This window comes from Oryzias latipes, chromosome 15 (genome assembly GCF_002234675.1).
Source record: "Oryzias latipes chromosome 15, ASM223467v1".
Lineage (NCBI taxonomy): Eukaryota > Metazoa > Chordata > Actinopteri > Beloniformes > Adrianichthyidae > Oryzias > Oryzias latipes.
The window spans coordinates 30,052,623-30,079,699 of record NC_019873.2 but is presented as its reverse complement, the minus strand read 5'-3'; the positions used below and the strand labels follow the sequence as shown (position 1 = coordinate 30,079,699).

Below are 27,077 nucleotides of genomic sequence, written 5' to 3'. Positions count from 1 at the left end.
ACATGAGCATCGTGGGAAAACATGGTGTCTTTGAAATGATGAATGAATGCCATTTGCTGCATGACAGGAACAGAACGACAGCAGAGGTGAGGAGAGCAGGAGTCAGCAGGAAGCTGGGACTGATGTGTGATGGACAGATGACGGTCTGCGCTCAGGTCTTGGAGAGACGGAAACTGTCTTTAAAACATAGAAACTATAAGAGTGTGAAGGAAAAACCGATCACATGTGGATCCAAAGTTCTGACGTTTTTAAGTCATTTTATTTTCTATTTGTGTTTTCATTATAAACTCACGACACCTGTTCATGACATGCGTATGGAAATTCAGACAAACAGGTCAAAGAGACAGAGGGACAGGTAAACCGGTGATTCTGCTCGTTGGAGGTTTTTTCACATAGACTCATTTCTCTAAGTCTAGTAAATTTAGAGTTTCCAACCCGTGAAAGGAGATTCCAGGTGTAACAAATGCTGACTCCCACCCGCTGCTTTGAGGAATTTCAGCTTTGAGTTTTACAGGACGACCTTAGAGCTCAACTCTATGCAGACGATACATTCCTGTTTGTGTAATGATGGAGACTCTCAATAGAATCACATGATCACAGCTATTCCTCTGTTTTAACCTGAATGTATTTGTCGGTGCAACACTCCCCTAGTGGTGAACTAATGAACTGCATTTTCAGATGAACTTCAATCCACTAGTCAACAGGTGGGGCCCTGGGTCAGTCTTAATATGTGAGATTATTCACCTGTAAATGTGACACCAGTATGTTATTGTTCAACGGCCTTAAGTTCAGTTTTACCATTCCAGTTTCTTCTTTTTTCTTGGAACTCAAATGTGATCTTTTCATCTTCTCCTGAAGTTTGATGAAAACAGAAAAGGCTTTGGAGAAGCTGAAGCTCAGCTCTCCTGACTCTGCTGTCATTTTACCGTCATGGCTGAGCAGGTTTTTTTTTAATCAAAAGTAAACTCTTGAGGGCCAAGCTTCAGATAAGAAAGCAGCATGTCACCTCGTGGCTTTAATGATCGTCCACCGTTACCGCACAACGGCGAGCAAGCAGAAGATAAAGAACACGAATAATTAAGCCGTGCTAAGTGGGTTATTGTTTTCCAAGTGATAAGTTGTTCTTGGCAGAAGTTTTACAGTCACTCTTACAAGATGCTGGTATTGTTTCTGCAGAAACGAGGTGTAAAGAGCAGGAATGGAGGGAATTACACCAAAGGGTTTGGAGTTTCTTGGGGTTTGGATACAAAATGGTTTCTTGTGCATCGACTTTACCTGAACTTTAAACAACAACATAACAGCGGCATGTTTGACTGCAGCGATGCGGCGACAACGAAGCAACAAAGAACCGGAGTCACTCACCACAGACATTTGTATGAGTGACAGATAAAAGTAAGTCGTGCTTGAAGACCAAATCATTTTAAAATAATGGAAGAAAAGGGGGATATTTTTACTTTATACAATTTCTTTTTGTGTGTTTTTAACGTGTGTTTGTGGCTTTTTTCTCATGATGAAGGACGTATACAGAGAAAATTAAGTTTAAAACGAATTTCTGAGTATTACTCACAGAAACCGTTGTGAATCAGGGGCTGCCTGGGTTATAAAAAACCATTGGGAAGGAGTTTAGAATAGCTCATCATATGATTGGAATGGACCTTAACCAACTATTTAAAAAAAATGCTTCAGGTTCAGAGCAACCACATTTATAACAGTGTTCTGGTTCAGCAGATCGGCCTCCTATTTTAACAACAAACACAACAAATGAACAAGAAGAATTTAGCTTCAAAAGCTGAAAGAAACAGGAACAAAAGTGACCCAGGACATGTCTGACCCACATGTGAAAGACCCATTCAATGACATCAGGTTAATTCCCCGACCCCCCATCCATCAGCTAAAACTATCATTACACTGTTAATTGATCAATAACAAGCAGTTTCCTCCTGTCTGTAATTAGCTGCTGTGCAGACGGCGAGCAGTCAGTCAGTCTTTCCACACAGGCTTACTTACTCAGGTCTTCTTGGGTTAAATCAAGTTAATGTTAATTACTCCATTAGCTTCTTTGTCTCCGTGCAGAACTCCCTCTGGCGGGTTCTGTTCTTCACATACAAAGATATTTCTGCCCCGTAGAGGTGAAAATAAAAGCAGGTCGGTGTAAGTTACCCTGAACGATAAAGACGTCGCCGTGCTCAGAGGAAACATTACCGTTCATGTGTTTGTTGTTGGAGCTAATAAAAGACTTTACCAGGTAAACCCGTTCAGAGGCAGCAGAACCCGGACAAAGAAAGGGTTCTGCTGGTCCTCACCCTGCTTAAGATGTCATTACCTCTGTGGACTGTTAAACGCTTCCATAAAGAAAACTGAAATATTCATTAAGTTGCTTAATAATTCATTCTGATAAAATGGAATATGTGCTTTGCAGAATAAAGATGAATCCAGAATGAGTGCGTGCTCAGCATATTTGTGTGTGAGAACGTCATTCAGCACGGCTCAGAGGGAATTCACTCAGGATTTTTTGTGATAAAAAGGACCAAATTATTGCTTTTTAAGCAGTTTTGAACAGAGAAAATAAATGAAATCTACATGAAATGTTACGGCTTTTAATTATTGAGAAAAAAATCACTATTTAAACTCTATTGACCCACTTTAGCCTTTCCTCTGTGAACTTTGTCTCTATTACTTCTGTGTTTGAAAAACAAACATCCTGGTTACCATGACAACATCCTGTCATGTTCCTAAACTAAACGTATTGAGCTGCAGCTCATCATCTGACTAGAAGTGATTTTAAACAGCAGTTTCTGAATCTTCTCCACCTATGATCCTCCCTACACAGACGTTCATGTCGTCTTCAATCATCCTATGTGCCGCCGTTAACGGAAAGACGGCAGCGCTGAACTCTGGATCTGGATCAGAAGGAGCCCTTAAACCATCAGAGCAGACCTTCACCTGGTTAAAGGTGTTAGAAAAGTGGGGGTTGCAGACAGCCGACCTAACGCAGACGACTGAACGCAGCCAACTGAATGCAGCAAACCGAACGCAGTCGAATTAACGCAGCCAACCGAACGCAGTCGAATTAACGCAGCCGACTGAACGCAGTTAACTGAACGCAGCCGACTTAACGCAGCCGACCGAACACAGTCGAATTAACGCAGCCGACTGAACGCAGCCAACCAAATGCAGTCGACTTAACGCAGCCGACTGAACGCAGTCAACTGAACGCAGCCAACCGAACGCAGTAGAATTAACGCAGCCGACTGAACGCAGCCAACCAAACGCAGTCGACTTAACGCAGCCGACTGAACGCAGTCAACTGAACGCAGCCAACCGAACGCAGTCGAATTAACGCAGCCGACTGAACGCAGCCGACTGAACGCAGTCAACTGAACGCAGCCAACCGAACGCAGTCGAATTAACGCAGCCAACCGAACGCAGTCGACTTAACGCAGCCGACTGAACGCAGTCAACTGAACGCAGCCAACCGAACGCAGTCGAATTAACGCAGCCGACTGAACGCAGCCGACTGAACGCAGTCAACTGAACGCAGCCAACCGAACGCAGTCGAATTAACGCAGCCAACCGAACGCAGTCGAATTAAGGCAGCCAACCGAACGCAGTCGAATTAACGCAGCCGACTGAACGCAGTCAACCGAACGCAGTCGAATTAACGCAGCCAACCGAACGCAGTCGACTTAACGCAGCCGACTGAACGCAGCCGACTGAACGCAGTCAACTGAACGCAGCCAACCGAACGCAGTCGAATTAACGCAGCCAACCGAACGCAGTCGAATTAAGGCAGCCAACCGAACGCAGTCGAATTAACGCAGCCGACTGAACGCAGCCAACCGAACGCAGTCGAATTAACGCAGCCAACCGAACGCAGTCGACTTAACGCAGCCGACTGAACGCAGTCAACTGAACGCAGCCGACCGAACGCAGTCGAATTAACGCAGCCGACTGAACGAACCCAAACAAACGCAGTCGACTTAACGCAGCCGACTGAACGCAGTTAACTGAACGCAGCCGACTTAACGCAGCCAACCGAATGCAGTCAACTGAATGCAGCCGACTTAACGCAGCCGACTGAATGCAGCCAGGAGTGAACTCATAACAAAACCTGGCTACCCAGAAAAATAAAAACACTTTAAAGGAAGACCTGATGACTTATTACACATAAAATGATTAAAACAGGAAAATGTGTGTTTAACAGCAATAATAGAAAAAAGAAAGAAAAGGACTTTTTGTTTCTTTCTCTTAAGAAGAGCAGATATTATCATGTCAGGATAAAGAAATAACTGAATGTAAGACGAGACCAGTATTTTTTTACGTCTCATTCATGAACAAAGACAGACTGCTTTACATAAAACCATGATATAAACATTTATTACACATTATAATCATTCATTAAAATAAAGATTCAAAGAAAGTTGAAAAGAACTGAATTTAAATCAAGCATAGACAAACAGCACAGATGTAAACTTTTAAACACAAACTAATCAAACGCAGTAGAGAACAGGTCTGTCTTTAACCTGGATTTATATCCACTGTTCCAGCTGATCTAGGTCTGGTCCAGATCTGTGGAGCATAGATGCTGAATGCAGCTTCTCCGTGTTTGGTTTGGACTCTAGGAACTGACGAAAGACCAGATCCAGATGAGCAGAGAGGTCCGGCTGGTTCAGACGGGTCAGGATTTTGGTGCTAACCCTTCAAAGCAGTAACAGAACTTTCAAGTCTGTCCTCTGGGAGAAAGACCTCAGAACTGGGCTGATGTGGTTCTACTTCTTTGGTTCTTTGTGAGGACCAAGACACAGAGTTCTAAATCAGCTGCAGTTTCCTGATGGATGCTTTTGGTCGTCACAGTCGTCAAGGCGACTAAAGATGAAGACAGGAACTAGTTTTTCCAGGTCCTGCTTAGACATCAGATCTTTTATCCTTGAAGTCTTTTTAAGATGATAATCGGCTGATTATGTGACGACCTTCCTCTGTTCATCTAAAGGCAGGTCTGTGTCCATCACTGCACCCACCTGGTCGGTGGTTTTTAGATGAATAGACTGAAGCTCTGTAGTGACCTCTACCGTTTCTCTGTAGACCCAAAGACAATGACTCCTGTTTGCTTTTGTCTACTGTCCTCCATGCATTTGCCTGTTTTCTGTGCATCACTCCAGTAAAAGCTGCATTAATGAGAGGACTAATAAAAGCAGGAAGGCTCCTCTAGGACTCAGCAGGGTCTGTGTGGGAGGCGTTTGCTGCCCGTCTGTATCAGTAGCATCTTCCTGGCAGTTAATCCCCTCTTTGATAGCAGCGAGCGATAGCGCTGATGTCTGCCTAAAAGAGACACGTGTTCACTCTCACAGCAGCAGCTTTCCAACCACTTAACAGGATTGTTGTTGTTGTTTATCTCTCTCAACAACATCTTTTCCTGCAGATGGTTTGACTCGTGCCCCAGGAATCGGAGTCTGCCGGGTCAGAGGCTAAGACTGGCCTGCAGGAAGGCGGTCCTCGTCGCCAGCGGAGCAGAAAGTCGATTTTCCAGCTTGAAAGCCGTCTCGTCTCAGCTTAGGGCTGTGTTTCAAATGATGAATACAATAAGATGTTATTGATATGCAGGTGAACGGCGCCCAGGTGTCGAAGCCTTTATGCAAGGTCCCCAAACATTAGAGGTTTTGGGTTCTGCTACCACAGAATCTGTTTCGTTAGGCCAACTCTTTGTTCCAGAAGTTTCCGAAAAGAGACAATTTCTGTTGGATTTAGGAATTCTGAATAAAGTTGTTATTTTGTGCCGAGCCTCTTCCAGAGGCCTGAGAGTTTTCCTCCATTTGTGCCGTTAATGAGGCATCTGTGATGTTTCCTCACTCCTCGGTGGAGATCCATTTTTCATCAAAGAGCAGAAATCCCGTGTTGTACTTGGAAGTGCTTAGCCCCCTTTTTAACTTGCGTCTCATTACAGATATAATTAATAGTTTAATTGGCGCCATCTCTCACTGACAGCGTCTCAGACACACGTTTGGTGTAAAATAACACACCAAGCAGCTTTTTTTCCATCAGCAAACGTTTCCTCCCTGGTGTAGATGTCCTTCTGCGGCTTCATTTGTATAATTGCCCACAAACTTTTTCCGCTGATGGTTGTTCGTTCACCGATTCAGCAGCAAAGCTGCAGGAACGTCTGACCAGAGGACAAACTGCTCAAATCTTCTCCATGCAAACAACTTTGCTCAAATTAATTTCAGTTCCTGTCGCCTTGTTGCACAGAAATCATTTTCTGTAGGTGGGGGGGGGGCGACATGAATAAAAGTAATTATGTTTTTCTTTATTGCAGTGCAGTGTTGGTGAAATCTGAAGGAGCATTCGGGAAGTTTGAAGGAGCTGCAGATCTGCAGAGATCAAAGCGGTTGATGCTTTCTAGAGCAGATGCTGCAGCTCAGCAGACAATAGCGGCACGCGTGGGCACGAGGACACGCCGCGTGTTCGAACACAGAGACAAAGCTCGTCTTCAGCGTGGACCAACGCCAACAGCAAAGCCTCCGTTTCAAACTTCAACTTTACCACAGCTCCAAACAATTTCCAGCAGCCACATTTCAATTCCACTCTGGAATCCTACGGCGCATTATCCTGTTCATTGCATTAGAGTCCTAATCTTTTCTTTTACTTCCTGCTCAGAAGAAAGGAGCGCCTCCATGATTAACCCACTTTACAGCAATAAATAAACGCCTCATCCTGTAATGTACACCAGATTTAATTTGAAGGGGAAAACGGAGCCAGAAAGCTCAAATCTCTGCAATGGAATGGAAAACACAATGCAGACGCCGATGGGCGCCTCCGGCATTTCCTCCAACGCCTGATGGCTTTTTCTCTGAAACCCTCTGGATGGGCTTGCTGTCAGCCAAGAGCCTGACTTTTCCTCTTCAATGGTTGCTGGTGCAAATCCTCCAAAGCCTTCAAGCAGAGCAGTGCGTGTCACATGAAGCCCATGTTGCTTTTGGTTTCCCATCGTTTCTTTGCCTCGAACCTGAAAGACAGAAAGCAGCCGTTTACCTTTGATGGCCGTCTACCTGTGCACAGGTAAACACTACTTCTGAAGCCAAAACGATGGGATGAGGAACGTGAGGAAGAGGTCGTACCCCCAGGTGATTTGCTCCTTTCTCTTCTGCGCCGCCCTGGAAGCTTCCTCTTCCTGTTTGCGCTGAACAAAGTCTCGACAGTCGGCGGCTTCTGCGATTTTCACGGCCAGCTTTGAAACGACAGACCAGAGAGAATGGGGGTGGGGGGGGTGAAAAAACAAAACTGCAACAGTCGGACCACCACCAAAGTAGGTGTGGCTTAGAATCAGCCAGAGGTCACATCCCACCAAAAATAAGACAAAAGACCTTCACTGCTCACTGTTTAATGTCAGAACCTAACACTTCAGTCAGCAACTAACACCAGCAGTAAAGCACGGTGGTGGAAGGAATATGATTGGGGACGTTACAGAAGGGGGGGTACCTTTAGTCCCAGGATGAAAGCAAACGTTCATCACATCAGAGACGGCGACCGTCAGCAAACGGGAAAAAGCATCACTGACTGTCATGTCAATCATCCACTGAAATGATGCCAGACGTTTTCTGAGGTTAACCAACACGCCTCCATCTAGTTACCAGGTAAATAATCTGCACTTTAACACAGATTATGTGAAAACATAGAAAAAGAAACAACTCAGCAGGGGTGGGATTAGATAAGGTTATATAAATGCACTTCTTTCCATGTAGGTAAAAACTATAATTGCCTTTCATTGATAATCCTTATATTTAATAAATCATTGATTTTCATGTGTGTGTGGGGGGGGGGGGGGTGTATACATTACTGAAAAAAGTCTGTTCATGATGATGAGTGTCAATCCACTGTTACCAAGATGGAGAGGAAAAGATCTTCACTATTTATATTCAAGTCAGTGTATCAGTTTATGTCTGAAATATTTCATGTGTATTTATTTATATTTTTATTGTGATATTCCAATGTTTCAATGCGTGAAATGAAAGCTGTACGGTGAAATCAGTTTGTGGTTTAACATCAAAACCACATTTAAATGTAAAATCCATTTCTGACTAAAACTACAGGAAAATCCTCTCAGCTGCTTTTATTCTGTAGTTTATGAAATCTGCTGCTTAGAAAAGACTAAACTAAAAAAGATTCAGACATTTTATGGACAGAATGCTCTTTTATATTATTCTGCATATAGTTCCTGTCATTTGCTGCTCATTTCATTTTAATAAAGTGAAAAAAAGAAAAAGGAGACTTTTTTTCCCAAGTGGAATTTCTTCTGAATTTAAGAAAAACAAATGAGAAAAAGAAGAAAAATATTTTAGGATCAAAATGAGGAGAATTGTCTCTTTGCTTTCAGCTCCAAGACACTTTTTATTCCCTTCAACAAATAATTAAGCATAAAAATCATAAAGTTAATGACGTTGGATCTTATTAAATCTCAGAAATGTGGAGGTTTTGGTTTGTCTTGAGCTGAAAACAGGCGGCCTGCGTGGCGCGGCGCGGCGCGGCGCGGCGTGGCACGGCGCGGCGTAAGCGGTCCCTGAAATCAGGAGAGAAAGGAACGGCCGTGAGTGCGAGAGGCAAACATCCAAATCCCCGGGACGGCAGGAGCGCATTGTGAAGCAGAATAATCCCAATAACCCCAGTCACACAGACGCCGCGAAACAAAGGCCAAAAGCCGCCGCCGCCGCTCCCATCCGGAGATAGCTTTATTACTCAAGCAAAGGCCAACTTTGATAAACAACTTGGAACAATTTCACCAAACCTTGGGATGATTGGGAGGGGGGAGGGGGGTCTGGAGGTAATGAAGAAATGTGCCTCCACTGCGCCCATGGAAAAAAGAAAAAAGACCTGCTGGAAAAAAATGTTTCAATTATAATTAAGTGGGATAAACTTTATTAGAAAGACTGAAACTAAAATATCTCCTAATGCATGCTGGGATTAAGCAGGTCAGAGCGAGCAGGCAGGAAAAATTAAACTCTAAAGGCTTTTTATCACCATATTTCAGGAACCAAGGGTGTAAAATGTTCTAATTTGGGATACATTAAAAGCCATAAAGGTCTTTCAGAAAGATTAATGGTACTTTGCTTGGATTTAAGATAAGGGCTGCGGCTGGCTGCGAGTCCTGGGCTCCGGCTGGGCCCTGGAGGCATTCATCTATAGTCGCTGGAAGATTTGTGAAAGCGTCTGAATAACCTGAAGCCAGCGCGCCATCACAGTTCTCCAGTTCTTCACCATTTTAGAGCTTTTAAATTCCTCAAATCATGTTTTCTCCTCTTAAAGCCAGTTAGGAGCCACGATCGCTCTGGCAGATAAATTCACTTCGGGGTGTTCTCAGCTCCTTCTGGGGGGGTTGTGGGAGCTAAATGCTTCGGAGTGGCTCTGATGCATGTGGAGATTACAAACCACACGTTTCTGAAATTGTTGACAAATCCAGGAGCAGCTATCCTTCCATGAAGCTGGAGGAGGGATGAGGAAGCAGAAATCTGACGGGCTTATTCTGCAAACACATCAAACCAAACTGGATGATGCTAAATAGTTTCATTTGGAGATTTACAAACAGAGCGTCTGGCTTTTTTCACAGGGAAAAGGGACAAAAGGATTACCCACATTAACCCGCTCTCCTGTGGGGCAGCATGTGAGACGCAGCACGCCTAGAAAAACGCCGTTTCAGACGCCTGCTGCTGCCGCTGCTGCTGCTGCTGCATCCGTCCTCCTTTCAACAGTCAGCATCTACTGCCTCACTGCGGTTAAAGGCCCTCCGCCTTATCGGCTCCGTCTACATTCACTGATTGTCTTTAGCAGAGCTCAACATTAATGTCAAGCGAGTTACCTAGGAGACGGGGCAGATCAAAGAGACAAAAAAAACTCTCAAATGTCTGATTAATCAAGCCTGCAAACAGCTTATTTCTTTTAGCCCGCATGCAAGTATGAAAATGAGATTGGGAGAGCAGTACATTGTGCAGATTTGTTCATTCTTATCTGAACAAAGCCAGCGGCAGCTTATTTCATGGATCACTGGCACTGTCAGCGCCGCGGCGCCGAGCAGGTGACGGCTCCTCTTTCTGAGGCGAGAACAAAATTAGCAAAAAGTCGGCACAAATTAGCCTCTCATATTTGCAGTAATATGACATTATTTTCATTTACTTTTTTGATCCACTTTTGAGGATTTCCCCCTCCCCCTGCGTGCATCTTAGTGCCAAGTCCTTTCAGATCAGAAGCTGCTGCAAAATAACAATGGCGCTAAAAAGCGGGATTAAAGCAGAGAGACAGCAAACCTCTAGCATTCCACTTTTTATGTGGCTCCTAAAAGCCAATTCTTCCCACTCCATCACACATTACTATCCCATTAGACGTCCATCACAGACGCGCTGCTGTGCATGAGGCCCGTGTGCCGCTACAGCTACATGTATGCAGAGGACTCATCCTGGGACCTTTGAGGCACTGCAGCCGGACCGCCGGCGCCAGTCAACAGGACCGCCTTCGCTGCACTGGTCTTTGGGACATCGTGGAGATCCGGAAGGACGCTGCGTCTGGCAGGAAGAGCTGCAGCAACGGAGCAATGCAGCAATGCAGCAACGCAGCAATGCAGCTATGCAGCAACGCGGCAATGCAGCTACGCAGCAATGCACCAACGCAGCAATGCAGCTCTGCGCTGTTTTTGTGCATCCTGATGAAACCAACAGGAAAACATGGATGGAGCCAATTATGGATCAGAAGGACAATAGCTGAATGGAAGATGAGGAAAAGACGTCTGTGTGTGGATAAAGTGTTAAAGCTCCTATTAACAATATGAAATAAATGATGGCTTTGAGGAGGAAATGGCCTTAAACCCATTCATAAATGTCCTATCCAGGAAGCCTCTTCCAATTAAAACGTGTGAGAGCTGGATTAACGAGGGCTATATGGCTTTTCCTCGCTAAATCACCTCCCCGAGCTGCTCTGCTGCATTTGACGTGTAAACGATTAATGACCAGCCTAATTCCTTTATCGCGCCACCTTAATGCCTAAATAATGTGGCCTCAGTCAACTCTGGAAAGCAGGGCTGCAGAAGAAAGGACTGAATATCAGATTAGGCAGCCTGCGTGTTTCTCAGCCCCATTTCCTGGGGAGTGAGGCGTTCGAGGGCTGCAGGAATGTGGCCGCACAGCCTCGGCCTTACAGGAGAACCCGGGGGGTCAAGGGTCAAACGGTGCCACCTACATCCAATTAAAGAGGAATACAAGGGAGGAGCTGAGGGCAGCCAGCCCTGAAATTCAGCGGCACCATCGCCGGTTATTGTTTCCAGAAAATTCAAACAAAACCTTTCATCTTTGGTCAGACATGACGCTTATTACAAAGACGCAGCATTTTCCTCTGATCTGAGCCTTTTTCCATATGATTTAATACTTAAAGGATGTTGATGCTTGATCGCATCTTTTCAGACGTTCTTCATTTTGTTACCCAATAATCCCGAAAACTCTCTTCAGAGGAGCACATTTAGTCGTGATTTCACTGCAAACATCAGAAAAATTCTGATCAAATCCTTTCTGTGTTTTATAACAAAACTTCTAGAGTCAACATGAAAATGGATAAATCCAAAATCAACGTTGAAAGCATGAAAAACCTCAAACACTTCCAAAGTCAACAATTTTAAAAGTGAAACTTTAGGAAAACTTCATGTTCAATTATAAATGACAACAACTCTGGGGGGGGGGGGGGGGGTCTACATGGGTAACACGATTGGAAAACAGAGTTCAGAGACGGCCGACGGCAATCCGAACATTTAATAGAAAAAACAAAAAATCCAGACAAAGGACAAAGAATTTCCCATCTTCAACCAAACTGAATCAGATTTTATTTTCATTTGGATTTAAATTCTGATCAATAAAGACTACATTACCATAAAACATCTTTCTACTGAGCCCCACGTCTGCTCAGAAATGATCTTTTCTGGTTTAATGTCACTGATTTATTGTTTTAGGGTCAGAAATCCACAAAGTCTCAAAACCAAAAAGCAGAAGCGGCGAGTCCCCAAGCCGCCACCTTCACGCCGCTCCTCCTGCAAAAGTTCATCCTTTTTTTATCTGTAATCTGGCCCCCACTTTGACAAACAGAATTACATGGTAAGTCAAAAGAAAGCCACTCCAGGGAAGGCGCAGGAAGCAGACATGGATCCACTCTGGTTTCCAGTAATCTGATCGACGTGTCATCTCTGGGCACTAAATCTCTGAAAGTTCCTCTGCTTTGTGCACATTTTATTATCTCCCCTCTTCTGAGGAGGCTAGGCTTATTAGCAAGCTTTGAACTCACACTTGCAATAATATGCCATCAACAGTTTTATGAGCTAATTAGAAAAAACAGTTTAATTAATGAGTTACTGGCAATAAAATGGCAATCATGAAAAAGGAAAGCGAGGGTGCTAAGCTTCCACTACCACCAATTAAGGCCTAATTACAAACAAATTATATATGTGTTTTGCTGTGGGCTTTCATTTTTAAAAATGGCTTTAATTAAAAGAGAAAACATGCTAATTAATAAAACAGCACACAAATCTACATTGAAAAGTATGCTTTGTCTATCAAGTAATTAATGAAACACAATAATCCAAATGAGATTCCAAAGCATTTGATAACAGCTTAGCCCCCCCCCCCCCGTTCCAACCAGCTAACATGGGAGGAGAGTCACTCAGTCAGAAACGGACTCAGCGCTGCCAAAAGAACCAATAGAGGCCTGGGGGGGGGCAGAGGTCTGATCGGGGGGGGGGGGAGGGGGGGCACGAAAGCATCACCTGTGACAGAAATGAGCGTCTGCAGAGCTTTGGCCTCCCAGCTCCTCTGCTACCCGCCGATCTGAGGGACGGTGGGGCTTTTCCTTTCAGGAGCTGCCTTGATGCCCACACGAGGGCAGCTACCTGGTCAGTCTTCCTGTAAACATCCCATCATGCCCTCACAATCCGGTTGTCCAGCAGAACAGAACCTCTGATCATCATCAATCAGAATTTTCTGGGTTTTTTCCTTTGAATCTAGATTTATGTTCATGAAAAAAGCAAAACTTCTGTGATGGATTTTGGTCACGTAAACCTCAAAAGTCTTTATGAATTCTTCTAAAACGTCAACATTTACAGAGAGAAGGTCCTCCAACAGGAGCATCCTTTCCGCAGCTCTGTGCAGCGAGTCCTGATCCAGAAACATTACAGGTGGATGTCTTTAAAACATTCAGAAGAAGCCAACAGCAGTTCAGCAGCGTTTTCTGGTCTCCGTGTTCATGAGGCCCTGCAGCCCAGCAGCAGACCGTCTGACGAGGAGTCCGTGTCCTGAAGTGGAAACCTGCTCTAAGAGCAAAAGCAGCGAGGGTGCTGAGGAACACGCATGACGCTGACGACCTCATCAGAACGGCAGCTGTGATCAGACGTGTTCATTGATCCTCATGAACACGTCATGAGCAAACGCTTCCAGACACGAAGAAGGTTCCACGACAGCCACCATAGAGGTCAACCACCAATCCCACGCCTGAAACCTTGGTTTCCATCAGAACACGGGAAACCATGCAGTGCAACCGTGGAGAAGGTTTTTGGTTTGAAAGTTTGCTGAAGATTGAGACCAAACGATGAGAAGGTCCTCAGACCTGAGAAATGAACGATGGATGGAAAGTTGACCTAATATTCAGAGAAGCAGAAATAAAAAATGCATTTTTCCAGATGCAACAACACAGTGGAGAAGGACACAATGCCCCTCCAACCCGCTGTCTCAGCGTCGGTATCTGCGTTCCCATTGGACAGCAACAGGAGCTGCTGCTGGAGCTCCAACTGCTCTTTGCAAACAGCTAATGACAGAATTCAGTCACCAATGGGAAACTTGCTGGAGTTCAAAATCAAAGGATGGACACCCAGTCTTTTTACGTTCATGCAGCTTTTACACCCAACCATGAAAAGGAATCAGAAGCTCAAACAACAGCAGTTATATCTGCCACGCTTGACGGGCTTTGTTTAGAATCATTTGTCATTTTTCATCTTTGTAATCCGAAACAGGAAGTCGTTTCTTTGCTAAAACCTTCATGATGTTAATACTTTAATTAGGAAAGTTTCCTAGTTCTTCATGAGTTCATCTCAAACATAGAACTTTCCTCTTTGGAGTCATTGCGAACAGAAACTAGAACAACATTCAGCTGAAAGACGGAATCTCAGATGTTTGACAGATGTATTAAGGCGCAGCCTTCAGAACGGAGCTTATCAAATCACTTTAATGTTCACTCTGAAAACAAAAGAATGAAGTGGAAACCTTTAATTGATTTTAAGAGGCAGAAACAACAAAACATTTACCTTCATAAAAGGAGGGATTCTCTTATTTTCCTTTCATTTCCTTCTGCTTTGAAGAAACGAGTGGAACCGGGTTAGAAAGAGATGTATGGATGTTCATGCACAGAAAGGCTGTAATCCAGCAGGAGCTGCTCTCTGCACAGAACAATGACTGCAGGGACAAACGAGCCTCCTCACTCCTTCATAGCTGTCGCAACGCTTTCCCAAGCAAAACCTGATTCCATTCTTCCAGCCAACAGACGCCATGGTTGCGACCATAAACATATTAAACATGGAAGCCGTTTCATAACAATTGAGCCTCACAGTCATAACCCTGACATGGATTCTGGCCACGGCAGAGAGGATTGATCCGTCTGTAGAGAACAGCGGCTGTTCATGGCATCTTCACTCCAGGTTTCCAGGTTATCCCAAACTTTCAAGGGAAAGAAATGAGGAATTCTAAAGAGACTTTGAAAGACTTCACTGTGTTCTGGATAAGGTCTGGTTAAAGTCTAGAAAAGTCTAGATAAATTCTGGATACAGTTTTAGACCTGGATAACATCTGGATAAGGTCTAATAAGGTCTAGGTAATATTTAGATAAAGTCTGGATACAGTTCAGATAGTGTCGGTCGGGACAAAGTCCAGTAAGGTCTGGATGGAGTCCTGTAAGGTCTGGATGGAGTCCAGTGAGGTCTGGATAGAGTCCAGTGAGGTCTAGATAGAGACCCGTAAGGTCATGATAGAGTCCAGTAAGGTCTAAATAGAGTCCCGTAAGGTCGGGATAGAGTCCAGTGAGGTCTAGATAGAGACCCGTAAGGTCATGATAGAGTCCAGTGAGGTCTAGATAGAGTCCAATTAGGTTGGGATAGAGTCCAGTAAGGTCGGGATAGAGTCCCGTAAGGTCGGGATAGAGTCCAGTAAGGTCGGGATAGAGTCCAGTAAGAGTCCAGTAAGGTCGGGATAGAGTCCAGTAAGGTCGGGATAGAGTCCAGTGAGGTCTGGATAGAGTCCAGTGAGGTCTAGATAGAGTCCCGTAAGGTCGGGATAGAGTCCCGTAAGGTCGGGATAGAGTCCCGTAAGGTCGGGATAGAGTCCAGTGAGGTCTGGATAGAGTCCAGTGAGGTCGGGATTGAGTCCAGTGAGGTCGGGATAGAGTCCAGTGAGGTCTAGATAGAGTCCTGTAAGGTCGGGATAGAGTCCCGTAAGGTCGGGATAGAGTCCCGTAAGGTCGGGATAGAGTCCAGTGAGGTCTGGATAGAGTCCAGTGAGGTCTGGATAGAGTCCAGTGAGGTCTGGATAGAGTCCCGTTAGGTCGGGATAGAGTCCCGTAAGGTCGGGATAGAGTCCCGTAAGGTCGGGATAGAGTCCCGTTAGGTCGGGATAGAGTCCCGTAAGGTTGGGATAGAGTCCAGTGAGGTCGGGATAGAGTCCAGTGAGGTCGGGATAGAGTCCAGTGAGGTCGGGATAGAGTCCCGTAAGGTCGGGATAGAGTCCCGTAAGGTCGGGATAGAGTCCCGTAAGGTCGGGATAGAGTCCCGTTAGGTCGGGATAGAGTCCCGTTAGGTCGGGATAGAGTCCCGTTAGGTCGGGATAGAGTCCAGTGAGGTCTGGATAGAGTCCAGTGAGGTCGGGATAGAGTCCCGTAAGGTCGGGATAGAGTCCAGTGAGGTCTGGATAGAGTCCAGTGAGGTCGGGATAGAGTCCCGTAAGGTCGGGATAGAGTCCAGTGAGGTCTGGATAGAGTCCAGTGAGGTCTGGATAGAGTCCCGTAAGGTCGGGATAGAGTCCAGTGAGGTCTGGATAGAGTCCAGTGAGGTCGGGATAGAGTCCCTCAAGGTCGGGATAGAGTCCAGTAAGGTCGGGATAGAGTCCCGTAAGGTCGGGATAGAGTCCCTCAAGGTCGGGATAGAGTCCAGTGAGGTCTGGATAGAGTCCAGTGAGGTCTAGACTGAGTCCCGTAAGGTCGGGATAGAGTCCAGTGAGGTCTGGATAGAGTCCAGTGAGGTCTGGATAGAGTCCAGTGAGGTCTAGACAGAGTCCCGTAAGGTCGGGATAGAGTCCCGTAAGGTCGGGATAGAGTCCCGTACGGTCGGGATAGAGTCCCGTACGGTCGGGATAGAGTCCCGTTAGGTCGGGATAGAGTCCCGTTAGGTCGGGATAGAGTCCCGTTAGGTCGGGATAGAGTCCCGTGAGGTCGGGATAGAGTCCAGTGAGGTCTGGATAGAGTCCAGTGAGGTCGGGATAGAGTCCAGTGAGGTCTGGATAGAGTCCAGTAAGGTCGGGATAGAGTCCCGTAAGGTCGGGATAGAGTCCCGTGAGGTCGGGATAGAGTCCAGTGAGGTCTGGATAGAGTCCAGTGAGGTCTAGACAGAGTCCCGTAAGGTCGGGATAGAGTCCCGTAAGGTCGGGATAGAGTCCCGTACGGTCGGGATAGAGTCCCGTACGGTCGGGATAGAGTCCTGTTAGGTCGGGATAGAGTCCCGTAAGGTCGGGATAGAGTCCCGTTAGGTCGGGATAGATTCCCGTTAGGTCGGGATAGATTCCCGTTAGGTCGGGATAGAGTCCCGTTAGGTCGGGATAGAGTCCCGTAAGGTTGGGATAGAGTCCAGTGAGGTCTGGATAGAGTCCAGTGAGGTCGGGATAGAGTCCAGTGTGGTCGGGATAGAGTCCCGTAAGGTCGGGATAGAGCAGTGTTTTTCAACCAGTGTGCCGCGGCACACTAGTGTGCCGTGGGAGATGGTCAAGTGTGCCGTGGGAAATTGCCCTCATTAACTGATCTAAAAACATTTTCCATCTCCAGGATTTCAGCTCTGTGTTCATCAAAACAGGCCCTGATAAAACACTGAGGAGTTAGGAATATAAAAGATCATAAAATACTTTTTCTTTGCGTTTATTTTATTTTATTGATGACATTTTGATAAGAATGACCCTTCGGCTGTATTTTGGAAACGGCCCGTCCCTTTAACTGTCTCCACCAATCATTCTTGAAGGCTTAATCACATGTCATCAGTCTGTACAATCAGAAGTGGTTAAAGTCTTCACTTCCTTGTCCCGATTTAGCTCGTAAAGTCGCTCAGTTCTAACAAAAATACCAGCTAAAGCTCGTCTTTAGCGGTGTAGCTTCCCACAGAATCCGGTATCAGACCGTGGAACAAGTGAACAAAACAATGAAGCTCCGAAAACCGATCTCCGGCCGTTTAATGCACTACATCTCCCATGATGCATTGGGTTGTGAGAGTGACAGCGCATACGGAGATCTGTTGTTAAACGTCTTGAAACCAACGAACACACATCAAACTGTTTTTAAATCTTCTAACTTATCTTTTATTGCATCTTTTAGAAAAAAAACAGCTGCAGTTTCCAGCTTTTTCTGTAACAATTATCTCAAAAATGCACGTGAGACTGTGGAGGGGCTGTAGATCAATACAGACTATGAGTTTCTCCTTTTTTTAAAAATTTTTGGATGCTGGTGTGCCGCGGGATTTTTTTTAAGGTTAAAGTGTGCCGTGGCTCAGAAAAGGTTGAAAAACACTGGGATAGAGTCCCGTAAGGTCGGGATAGAGTCCCGTTAGGTCGGGATAGAGTCCCGTAAGGTCGGGATAGAGTCCAGTGAGGTCTGGATTAGGGTTGTGCCGATGGACGATATCATCGTCCATCGTGATGGGTGACTGACATCCCGATGGAGAGACCACCATCGTGATGCCACGCCCCCGCCACGTTGCGCGTCGACACCATAAGCCGCGGTTACATGTACAAAATATCTTGATGGGATCAATGGTCGGATTAGAATCCAACCGTGTAGATGGGCCCAGAAAAATGTTTTCAGAATATAAAAACGTTCACTAAGGTCACACTTTCCGTCGGAATAAATCATTCGCACATGCGCAGTAGGTTTTGAAAAACGGAAGGATATAAACTCCGCCGAGCGGCTTTTTTTTTCAAACTTTATTGAACGTAACAATTCAATACAAAACATTGTTAAACAGCGCCGAGCGGCTATATACATTGACATGTCAGCTCGGTAATATACGAGACGGTCTTCTAAACGTGCCTTTAATAATGTTACGGTTATTATGAAACACCTGTTCGCTCATCATTTGAATTTGTGGTCAGTGCTTTTTCTGAACGAAGCCAGGATTAGCAGTATGCTAACACAGGCTAACAACATTAGCTTTGGGTGGTGCTGCTTGCTGGCTGCACGTAAACATGTAAGAATAACATCATCCTTTATTTAATCGGGACATGACTGGAAACACAAATCCGCGTGATTGTTTGAATGTTTTCTAAGGACTGAGCGACATTTCTGCTTTGAAGCTCAAACCGCTGTGTGTGCTGACGATCCGAGCTGTGCTCAGACACACACTTTTAGACCCGGTTCTTCTACTAGCGGACTACTTCTTTTCTATTTTGTTTGTTATTTTTTTTGTTAAAGTCACTTCCCTCAGTTTATACTGGATCATCGCGGATTAGTCATCAGTTGGGAAATAAAATGAAAAAAGCAAAAAAACGAATAGCAGTTATATAAGAACGAAAAATGTAAAAATACCCCCCCCCTCCGACGATGTCATCGTCCATCCCGATGGTTGACAGCAAACATCGTCAACGGCCAATTTAAGGGACATCGCCCAACCCTAGTCTGGATAGAGTCCAGTGAGGTCGGGATAGAGTCCAGTGAGGTCTAGATAGAGTCCCGTAAGGTCGGGATAGAGTCCAGTGAGGTCGGGATAGAGTCCAGTGAGGTCTAGATAGAGTCCTGTACGGTCGGGATAGAGTCCAGTAAGGTCTGGAAAGGGTCTAGAATAAAGTCTGGATAAACTAGTTCATATCTCTTGAAACAGATCAGTATTTCAAGGCCTTTTTTAGCAAATATTTGTATGAAAACATTATAGTTGTAAAAACATTTAAATTATTTCCTTTGATTTCATGTTTATGGTGATGAATTGTGGTAATCACATGACTACACAACACAGCAGAAGAGGAGGAACATTGCCAGTGTTTCTGGAGTTCTTGACGGACGGTTCTCTGACCACAAATCGGTCAATTATTTCCTACATGACTAAATAAAGAGGAACTTCTCCAACTTTTACCAGAACTTCACTGGATTGTGGTGCAGATGATCACCCAGAGTCTAGATGTGACCAAAAACCACATCTCCTGTGAGAGGTGGTTACCTCCACCCTTCAGCACCATCTGACATGAAGACGGCTGTAAAAAGGGAGAGGACAGGAGGGTTGTGGGAAAATGACAGCTTATTGAATAATTTTAGGATTCTTTCTGAAAGTTGAGATTCTTTCCAGCATGTTCTGCTGCTTTTCACAGCTTTCTCCTTCATTGGACTGTAAACACAGTGGTATCTACAGATTTGGGGCTTTCAAAATGATCCGTTTCATTCCTCCCTAAAGAGGAAGTTATCACCGCACGACAATGACTTTGTGCTGCCAAACTGCTGTCACTCCCATCAGCGTTCTGGCACCAGGCGCAGCAGGTGAGGAGAGGAGAGACCCCGGCTCAGGCTAAAAACCAATCCACGCCTGCTGTAAGCAGCTTTCTGCGCGTGCAGCGGGTGCAGCAGGTGCCACTCACAGCAGCTTTCAAACAACGCCTTCATTGGACCAGACCGGTGGAGACGGGGACGTCCAGATGAATGCCTGAACCTCCCGCTGGAGGCGCATTTAAAGACCGGAAACGCAGAACCGCTCTGTTCCAGAACTACACTTAGTCTCAACATGAGCCTCCGAAAAGTCGCCTGATGTCGGTTCCAGTGACATATTTAGGCATTTCTGTGTCCTGACGTTCTGCAGGTGAATCAGAGCAGCGGTTTCTGACTGGACCAGAATGTAATCATTAGGGAACGAGGAGCAAAGACGCCAGCGGATCCGTCACAAACCGAGACTGAGCCTGACGTCACAAACTGGTTGTAAAGGAATGACAAAAACAAATCCCATTTCCACAAATTGTTTCAGTTTAGTGACATATATTTACACTTTTAGGATTTCTCTGCATTAAATGTGTAAACCCCTCAAACGCTGTTTGCCGTAGAACTTGAAGGTTATTCCCCACTGATGGATTCTCAGAAGAGTTTTCCCGTTTCTTCTGCTTTAAATGAATTTTGTGAGTGAGGCTGAAGCGTGAACTGCCCCTCTTTGTGTTCATGCTGTCATCAAACGTAAGCGCGGATGTAACGCTCTGAGCAGCATGAACACAAAAACAAAGAAAGCCAACTTTGATGCTGAAAGTGCATTTCCTACTTCGTCTTTTTACCGCCATTACGCCTGCGCGGGCTACATTTTATGCTAAATTAGTTTGGAGCCACTCGATCCGAGATGCCAGCCAAGGCGGCTAGTTCCAAAACTTCAGGCAGTGCATTCAGGGACGAGCACACTTCAAAGGTTTGAAACTCCTACCTGGAGTATGATTTAACAGTCGGGCTTGAAAGCAATGTAGCCTTCATTAAAAAGCAGAGCCAAAAGTCCTTTAGACAGAGCAGCACTTCAAAACTAAGGGGAGGGCTTTCCATTAAGTGAATGGAAAAGGGCTGCAGGACTGAATGGAGGATGTCTGCGTGTGTTTTTGTTCCTCTATGTCTTTGCGGCAGAAATGGCCACGGATCCATTAGCCTGATTTGTCACAGCAGGAGCACCCCAAAGATCTCTTATCGAGTCCACGTACCTCTCGAGTGGCGAGTCTGTCGCTCATCTCCTCCGCCTTTGCAAAGTCCCCTTCAGCGATGGCCCTCTCAATGTTCTTTTCTAGGCCGGACTGCAGCAGAGGGGGAAAGAATTTTCAAATAAGGGGAGAGGAAGAAAAAAAAAATCAAAGAGGAACTTCAAAAGTCCCCGGGGCCTTATTTTTAATACCAATGCCATTACCACAAATATGTAGATTTCGCTTCACAAATGAAAACCTTTTTGATTGGATATTAGTGGGAAAATCTTAGAAATGCTACAGGAGATTACCAAACATAAATGTGCTTCTTTAATTACACATTTCCATTACAGGCCTGGGCGAAGGGGGTTGCAGAGAAGCCCCCAGTTATGGCAGGGAAGCTGGTTCTGCCGTGATGAGCAGAGCGCCGCATTTCCTCAGCTCCAAAAACATTCTTATGGAACGAAAAGGCCTCTAATTATTCATTTACTCTTTCACTTTTTTCTACACATGCGCTCAAAAATAATGACATCATTTTAAATGAACGTATGCCACTGGATAAAACAGGACATCTGGTGTGTCTTAGTGGAACAACAGAGTGTTTCCGTGTTTCAAAGAAGATATTAAGGATGGCGGCCGGCCTTTAATGAAGGGAGCCGTCATTACGCTGATGAGACGACTCTGTTTTATTCAGCTGCTTCCTCTTGTTTCATCCCTTCACTTCCAAATGAGGCCGAAATCAGCAAAAACCCAATTTTCTGCTGCTGTGAGATTAATTAAGCACAAAATACTCCAAAATAATCATTAAAGGAATTTCAGAGCAGTTCCTATTGACCCGCTCAGTTGAATGTTTTGCTTCATTGGCAGTTTGCCTACAATGACTCACATCGATGAAAACGCTCTCATTGACAGAAAGTTTTCATTTTTCAATTATAAAAGTAGTTAAATGTTGCTATCTGCTTGTTAAGGAAATGTTTCTCTCAGATGCTTTTGAAGGAACTTTGTCTCCTTCTGTTGAACGAATGTTTAATGTCGGCGAAACGCCACGCGTTCATCTGAAGCCGTCAGAGATTCAAGCTAATCTCATCGGGAAACACGACAGAACGCGTGACTTTTAAGGAAGGTTCCTTTGTAATCCCCGCGTCACATCAAACACACGGCAGCACCGGCACACAAAGGATGACAAGGTGTCGCTAACAACTATGACAGAAGCAGAATGAAAGTGAAGAAGATCCGCTGGAGGAGAGTCTGTTACCTTTGGAGGCGGTTTGGAACAAGGAGGAGGCTGAAATCGATCATTTACGCCGAAATACTGCTGTAAGTCATTCCAGTGTTTCTGCTGCTCCTCTTCCTGCTCCCTGACAACAAAAATGGAGGCCATCATCATGGCTGAAGCTGCTCTGCTGAAATGAACTGCCTCAAACCTGCATTGGAACCCGGCTGACCTGAAGGAGTCAGGAGCAGAACTACGGCCATTTGTAACATTAACCAGAAATAAATCCATCTTAGAGTCAGACAGATCCAATACTAAACAACACATCAGAGAGTTGGTCATCGCTGTCAGACCAGATCCTGAGGACTGATCCCAGAGGCTTTTCCATCGCCAGCAAACACCCCGATGAACCTCATCTGAAGGATGTCAAGTGTGTCCTAAAGAAAATCAGCTGTTTGTCCAAAAACATGTTTTTCTGAAGGATTTAGGGTCAACGGGAAACATCTGCGTGTTTGATGTAAAAACACAAGCTTCATCAAATGTTGGAGTGAGATCCTGGGACCGTTACCCCTTCATCTGTAGAGTTACACTTCCTACACTACAAGTACATGGGCTATACTGTACTAATACTCAAGTATACTTCAAATAAGTGTAGTCCTGCGTTTTGTGAAGGGTTCCTGTACCTGGTTCCTGCAGGTTCCCGTCTTTCTGCTCCTGTAAATGAAAACAGACTCCTCATTAGGTGGAAACCAGTAACAGAACCTTCAGCTGAAGCTCCTCGTTTATCATAAATAAACCTTTTCTGCGTCTTTTTCTTCGTTTTTCGCGAATCTTTATCGTTTTCGTTTCATTTTTCCTCTTTCGCAGGTCCTGGAACTTCTAAAGGAGGAAACATCTTCAGTATTTTACAGCTAAGGACAGCACAGGCAGCGCTGTTAGATCGTGGAGAAGACAGAGGACTCACTCGCCACATTTCCTGGGGGACCCCCGGCATGTCGCCTGTTTGTGGGTTGCTGCCGCCGTGGGCGGACGCAGTCTCCGCCGTGGACGGTCCTGCGGGACATCCAGGGGGTTTAACCGAACATTCACCACCGTCTTCCTCATCTGGACTCAGGTCTTCCTCGGTCAAGCCTTTAGGCAGGAGTCCGCTGTACATTTTAATGAGCTCACTTTAGAGCAAAAATGGACAGAAATTCATCCACTAAACGCTGCGGTGACTGCGTGCATGTACTTCCGGGTAAACAACGTGACGTAGGCTCTGTGGAGGTGGTCATTGGCTAACAGCTCGAGGGGGCGGGGCGGGATGGAGAATATTGTCCAACCAGCTGTTGATCAAACAAAACCATCGATTATCGGGTTGAAGTCAAACGAAAAGAGAGAAACTTGAGTTTGGACTTGAAATTTGGCGTAAAAAGCGACTTTAGTGGAGTTTCGGAGCCTTTTGGCGGCCTCCGTTTTCAGAGCAGAGGCTGCTGGGAAGGAAGCGGCTTCCTTCCCAGCAGCCTCTGCTCTGCTGCTGCCTGTGAGATGGAGGCGCGCAGACACACTGCAGGTCCAGCTTTAGCAGGACTCCTCAGATGTGAGGCTGGTTTGTGTCATGTTCCGGCTGCGATAAGCCTCCCTCTGTGACCAGCAGCTCTCCGTCTGCGGGAAGCGCTGCGGGCTGACATTCCTATTAGAATGATTAGCATGCAAATGCGGCGCCGCCCGCGGACCTGGCGCGCGCCGCTCCGCACAAATTGCTCTTTGACTGCGTCCGCTTCCACTTTCTGCAGTTTGTTTCCATGTCGGAGCGAAAGACAGATGAGCAGCTGCAGAGTGTTGAAGCTCACTAAATATCTAATAATCTGTCACATAGGGATTTATTTCCTTTTGGTTTTTAAATCATTTTGAGGTTATAACATCATTTTTGTGAACGCAGCTTTAAACAAAAGAATGAAGCAGAAGGTTCATTTAATGCTCAGGTGGGCGTGTCTCTGCTATTGGTAATGATGACATTATGATTTCAATAAGTACATTTCTCTTGACTAAAATATAATTTAAGAAATCTTTAGCATAGAGAAACCGTAAAGAGATCATTATAATTTGTGTTTTTTTCTCTCTAATTAGTTCTTACATTTCAGACAAAAAGCTGCAGATTTTGGTTTCTGTGTGTGAAAAGTTGCTGTCTTTGTTTTGAAAGTTGTGTGATAATGCTCTGTGAACGCCACGCCAGTCATGTGACCACGGTATCTCCTGCAGTGGTTGACAGGCCGCAGCTTCACTGGGACTTTAATTACAGCGCGTGACAAGTTCATGAGCACATCAGAGATTGGATGTAAATGAGAGTCACAAAGCCTGGTTAACGCTGTTTTGGTTCTACTCTTGTTTTTATTGATTAGCAGCCTTTGTGTTCTATTTCACACATGAATTGATGCCCCAGCTTTGTTGCCCAGCGTCTTCCTGCCCCGCTTTCCCTCCTCCCTGCTCCTGGCACGTCCTCCAGTTCATTATTTCTGTCATTTCTTGGTAATTTGGAGTTGGCTTTTTAAAACTTAGAGCCTCGTATTAAGTTTTGGCCGTGCTGGGAAAGAGGCAGGACTGTAAGAGCAGAGAGATAAACTAATCATCTTAAAACCCTAATTATTAGTATCTTACTGTGACAGACTGTTTTTGCCAGCCAGCCAGATTGAGCCTCAAATGAGGAAAGGCGTATCTGTGTGAGTGGTAATAATTTAAAGTCATCTGGATCTGGCTGGTGTGGCAGAATTCATTAGCAGAGATTAGCACTGTGTGTACAAAGTAAATGAGATATCTAATAGCAAACATGGAGGTCTAGGACTCTTCATTTCCTTCCCAGTATGAGGGATGATGTTAAGAGGTGATTATATATGCTTTAACGCCGCGGCTTGGGCTGCCTTCACTCCTCGGCTCCGTTGCCGAGCGGTTGCACTAAACAGTGTTACTAAACTGCTGACCTTTCCCCTCCGTTTGAGTTTCTGCTGCTGAGAGGTGAGAAAACTGACCCCCAATCAGATTAAAGTGGGTCGGCGCGGTGCAGAGGCGAGCGGAGGTTTGGCGAGGAGACGCGGGAAGGTAATTATGTGTGTAAGGAGAAGGTTGGGGAAAAATAATAAGATTACAAAGAATAATTTGCTGATATAATTACACCAAAATTGGGTACACACAATCGTAAAATACATGTATTGCTTGACCCGGGTTAGCCAGTGAAATAAATCCCCCTTCTATAGCCTTTGTTAATTTGTTTTTATCATCTCCAAGTGGTGTTTGTGCAGGCAGTCCAATTTGCATGTGTAATTCCACTGTGCAAATTGACAACAAGTAGATAATTTGAGGAAATAGGCTGGTTGCAGGCCCCTGCTATCTTCCCAAGCCTATTCATTTTGAGGAAGCGCTGAGGCATGAAACTCATACATCAACTATTTCCTGACAACGCTTAGGCTTATTGTCCCCTAAAATGTCATTACAGCCATTATTTATGAAGCTAATTCATTTATTAAAGCATATTTACTTTGACAGAATTTGTCACATTCTGTCCGTGTCCTGAGCTGTGCCTCTGCAAACGCCAAGTTCAGCACCAAGCAGAACCTCCGCCGTTCCGGCTTTGCTAACGTTTCTGTGGCTCATGTGTGACTCGGGTCATCTGGTCAGTAAAAGATGAGCTGCATTACCACGAGGGGCCTGCAGGGACCAGGTACTGGCGTGTTCGGCAGGTTCGTGCTTCTGGGACGCGGCGCAGAGCGGTTCCGGCCTCCGGGCCAGCGGCTGCTGACTCGTGGATCTGTCAGAGCACTTCATGGCAGTGTGGATAATTTTCAATTGTGAGCAGTGGAGTAACACACGGGGGGGTCATCCATTTTAATGTTGCGTGCTCTCTGTCACGGCGTTCTGTGGCGTCTCCGTCTTTGGACTCACCTGTCACCCCAAAAGCACTTATCACAGCAGTGGCGTTGGGCTGGGTTTGAACTGTTTCCCCACATTGATTTGGAGCCATGACATTTTAATTAATGCTGGGCGCTCGCTGTCAGACAGGCGGCTGGGTGGAATGGGAGACGGTTAAGGTGGAGGCAGAGAAGATAAGACTGAAGTACTTACTGAGGAAAAGGGGATCAATGTGGAGGAAGACTGTCAGGGGTTGAATTTAAGGTGGAAAAAAGGGAAACCTTCCAATCTGCACGCCTTGTATTTCTGTCAGAGCCCATTCTCTGCCCGATGACACAAATCAGAGCGACACGGCGTGCCTGGTGTTCCACAGGCGGCAGGGTTGTTGGAGTCCATGTTGGCAGAAGGGCCCAGAGAAGCCGCTGCGCTGAGAGACGACGGCGGGAAATGAGGTAACTTTGCAGCACTCCATTGAACAGTAATAAGCTTTTAGGGCTTAGCGAGCATAAACACATTAAACTGATGAGATTCATCAACACTCCTCTGTCAAATTTATGGAGCCCACAGGCAGAGCTGATGCTGCCGGTTGGCTGGTTTGGTGGTCTTTAGCTGAACAATCCTGCTAAATAAAAACTTTATTCCAAAGACATCTGCAGTCACTTAAAGTGCACGGAAATGCCGAAAGGATTACTGACGCTGTGCTAAGATAATCATAACAATAATGTCAGAATTCATTTGTTACTGTAGTTGGTTCAGTTATTTCATGTTTGGCTCTAGTATTACCCCTGAAAATGGACATTTGGGCTGTTTTTAAGGCACAAACTTCATAACTTCACATTCAGAACGGTGACTGCTGGAATCCTTCATCCAATGTACCGGAAAAATGTTCAATTTTAATAAACAAGCACATAAAAATAAAAGAAGAAAACCATCAATATTCTGTTCCAGGCTTGAGTGCTTTAAGAAATTTGTGTTTGACTTAAAAGTGGAAATACAAAACAGTAACCTTCATGTTTAGGCCTAAAAACTATTCATTTATTTGCTGTATT

The 27,077-nt window shown here is 45.3% G+C and overlaps 1 protein-coding gene across 2 annotated transcripts; it reads right to left on the bottom strand.

Annotated features, from left to right (window-relative positions):
• Positions 1 to 6,286: 6,286 nt before the first annotated feature.
• Positions 6,287 to 23,556, bottom strand: fam204a (family with sequence similarity 204 member A). 2 transcript variants are annotated; one of them, XM_023963372.1, is made up of 7 exons: positions 23,111 to 23,556; positions 22,944 to 23,022; positions 22,830 to 22,860; positions 22,189 to 22,291; positions 20,958 to 21,047; positions 7,113 to 7,222; positions 6,287 to 7,000 (listed from the first exon to the last, which is right to left on the bottom strand). In XM_023963372.1, the coding sequence occupies exons 1-7, from the start codon at positions 23,300 to 23,302 to the stop codon at positions 6,949 to 6,951; spliced, it is 657 nt and encodes a 218-aa protein (XP_023819140.1). In that variant the 5' UTR covers positions 23,303 to 23,556; the 3' UTR covers positions 6,287 to 6,948. The 2 variants fall into 2 exon arrangements, with proteins under 2 accessions (XP_023819140.1, XP_004077565.1); XM_004077517.4 differs by having other exon boundaries at positions 22,944 to 23,025; positions 23,111 to 23,544.
• Positions 23,557 to 27,077: the final 3,521 nt, after the last annotated feature.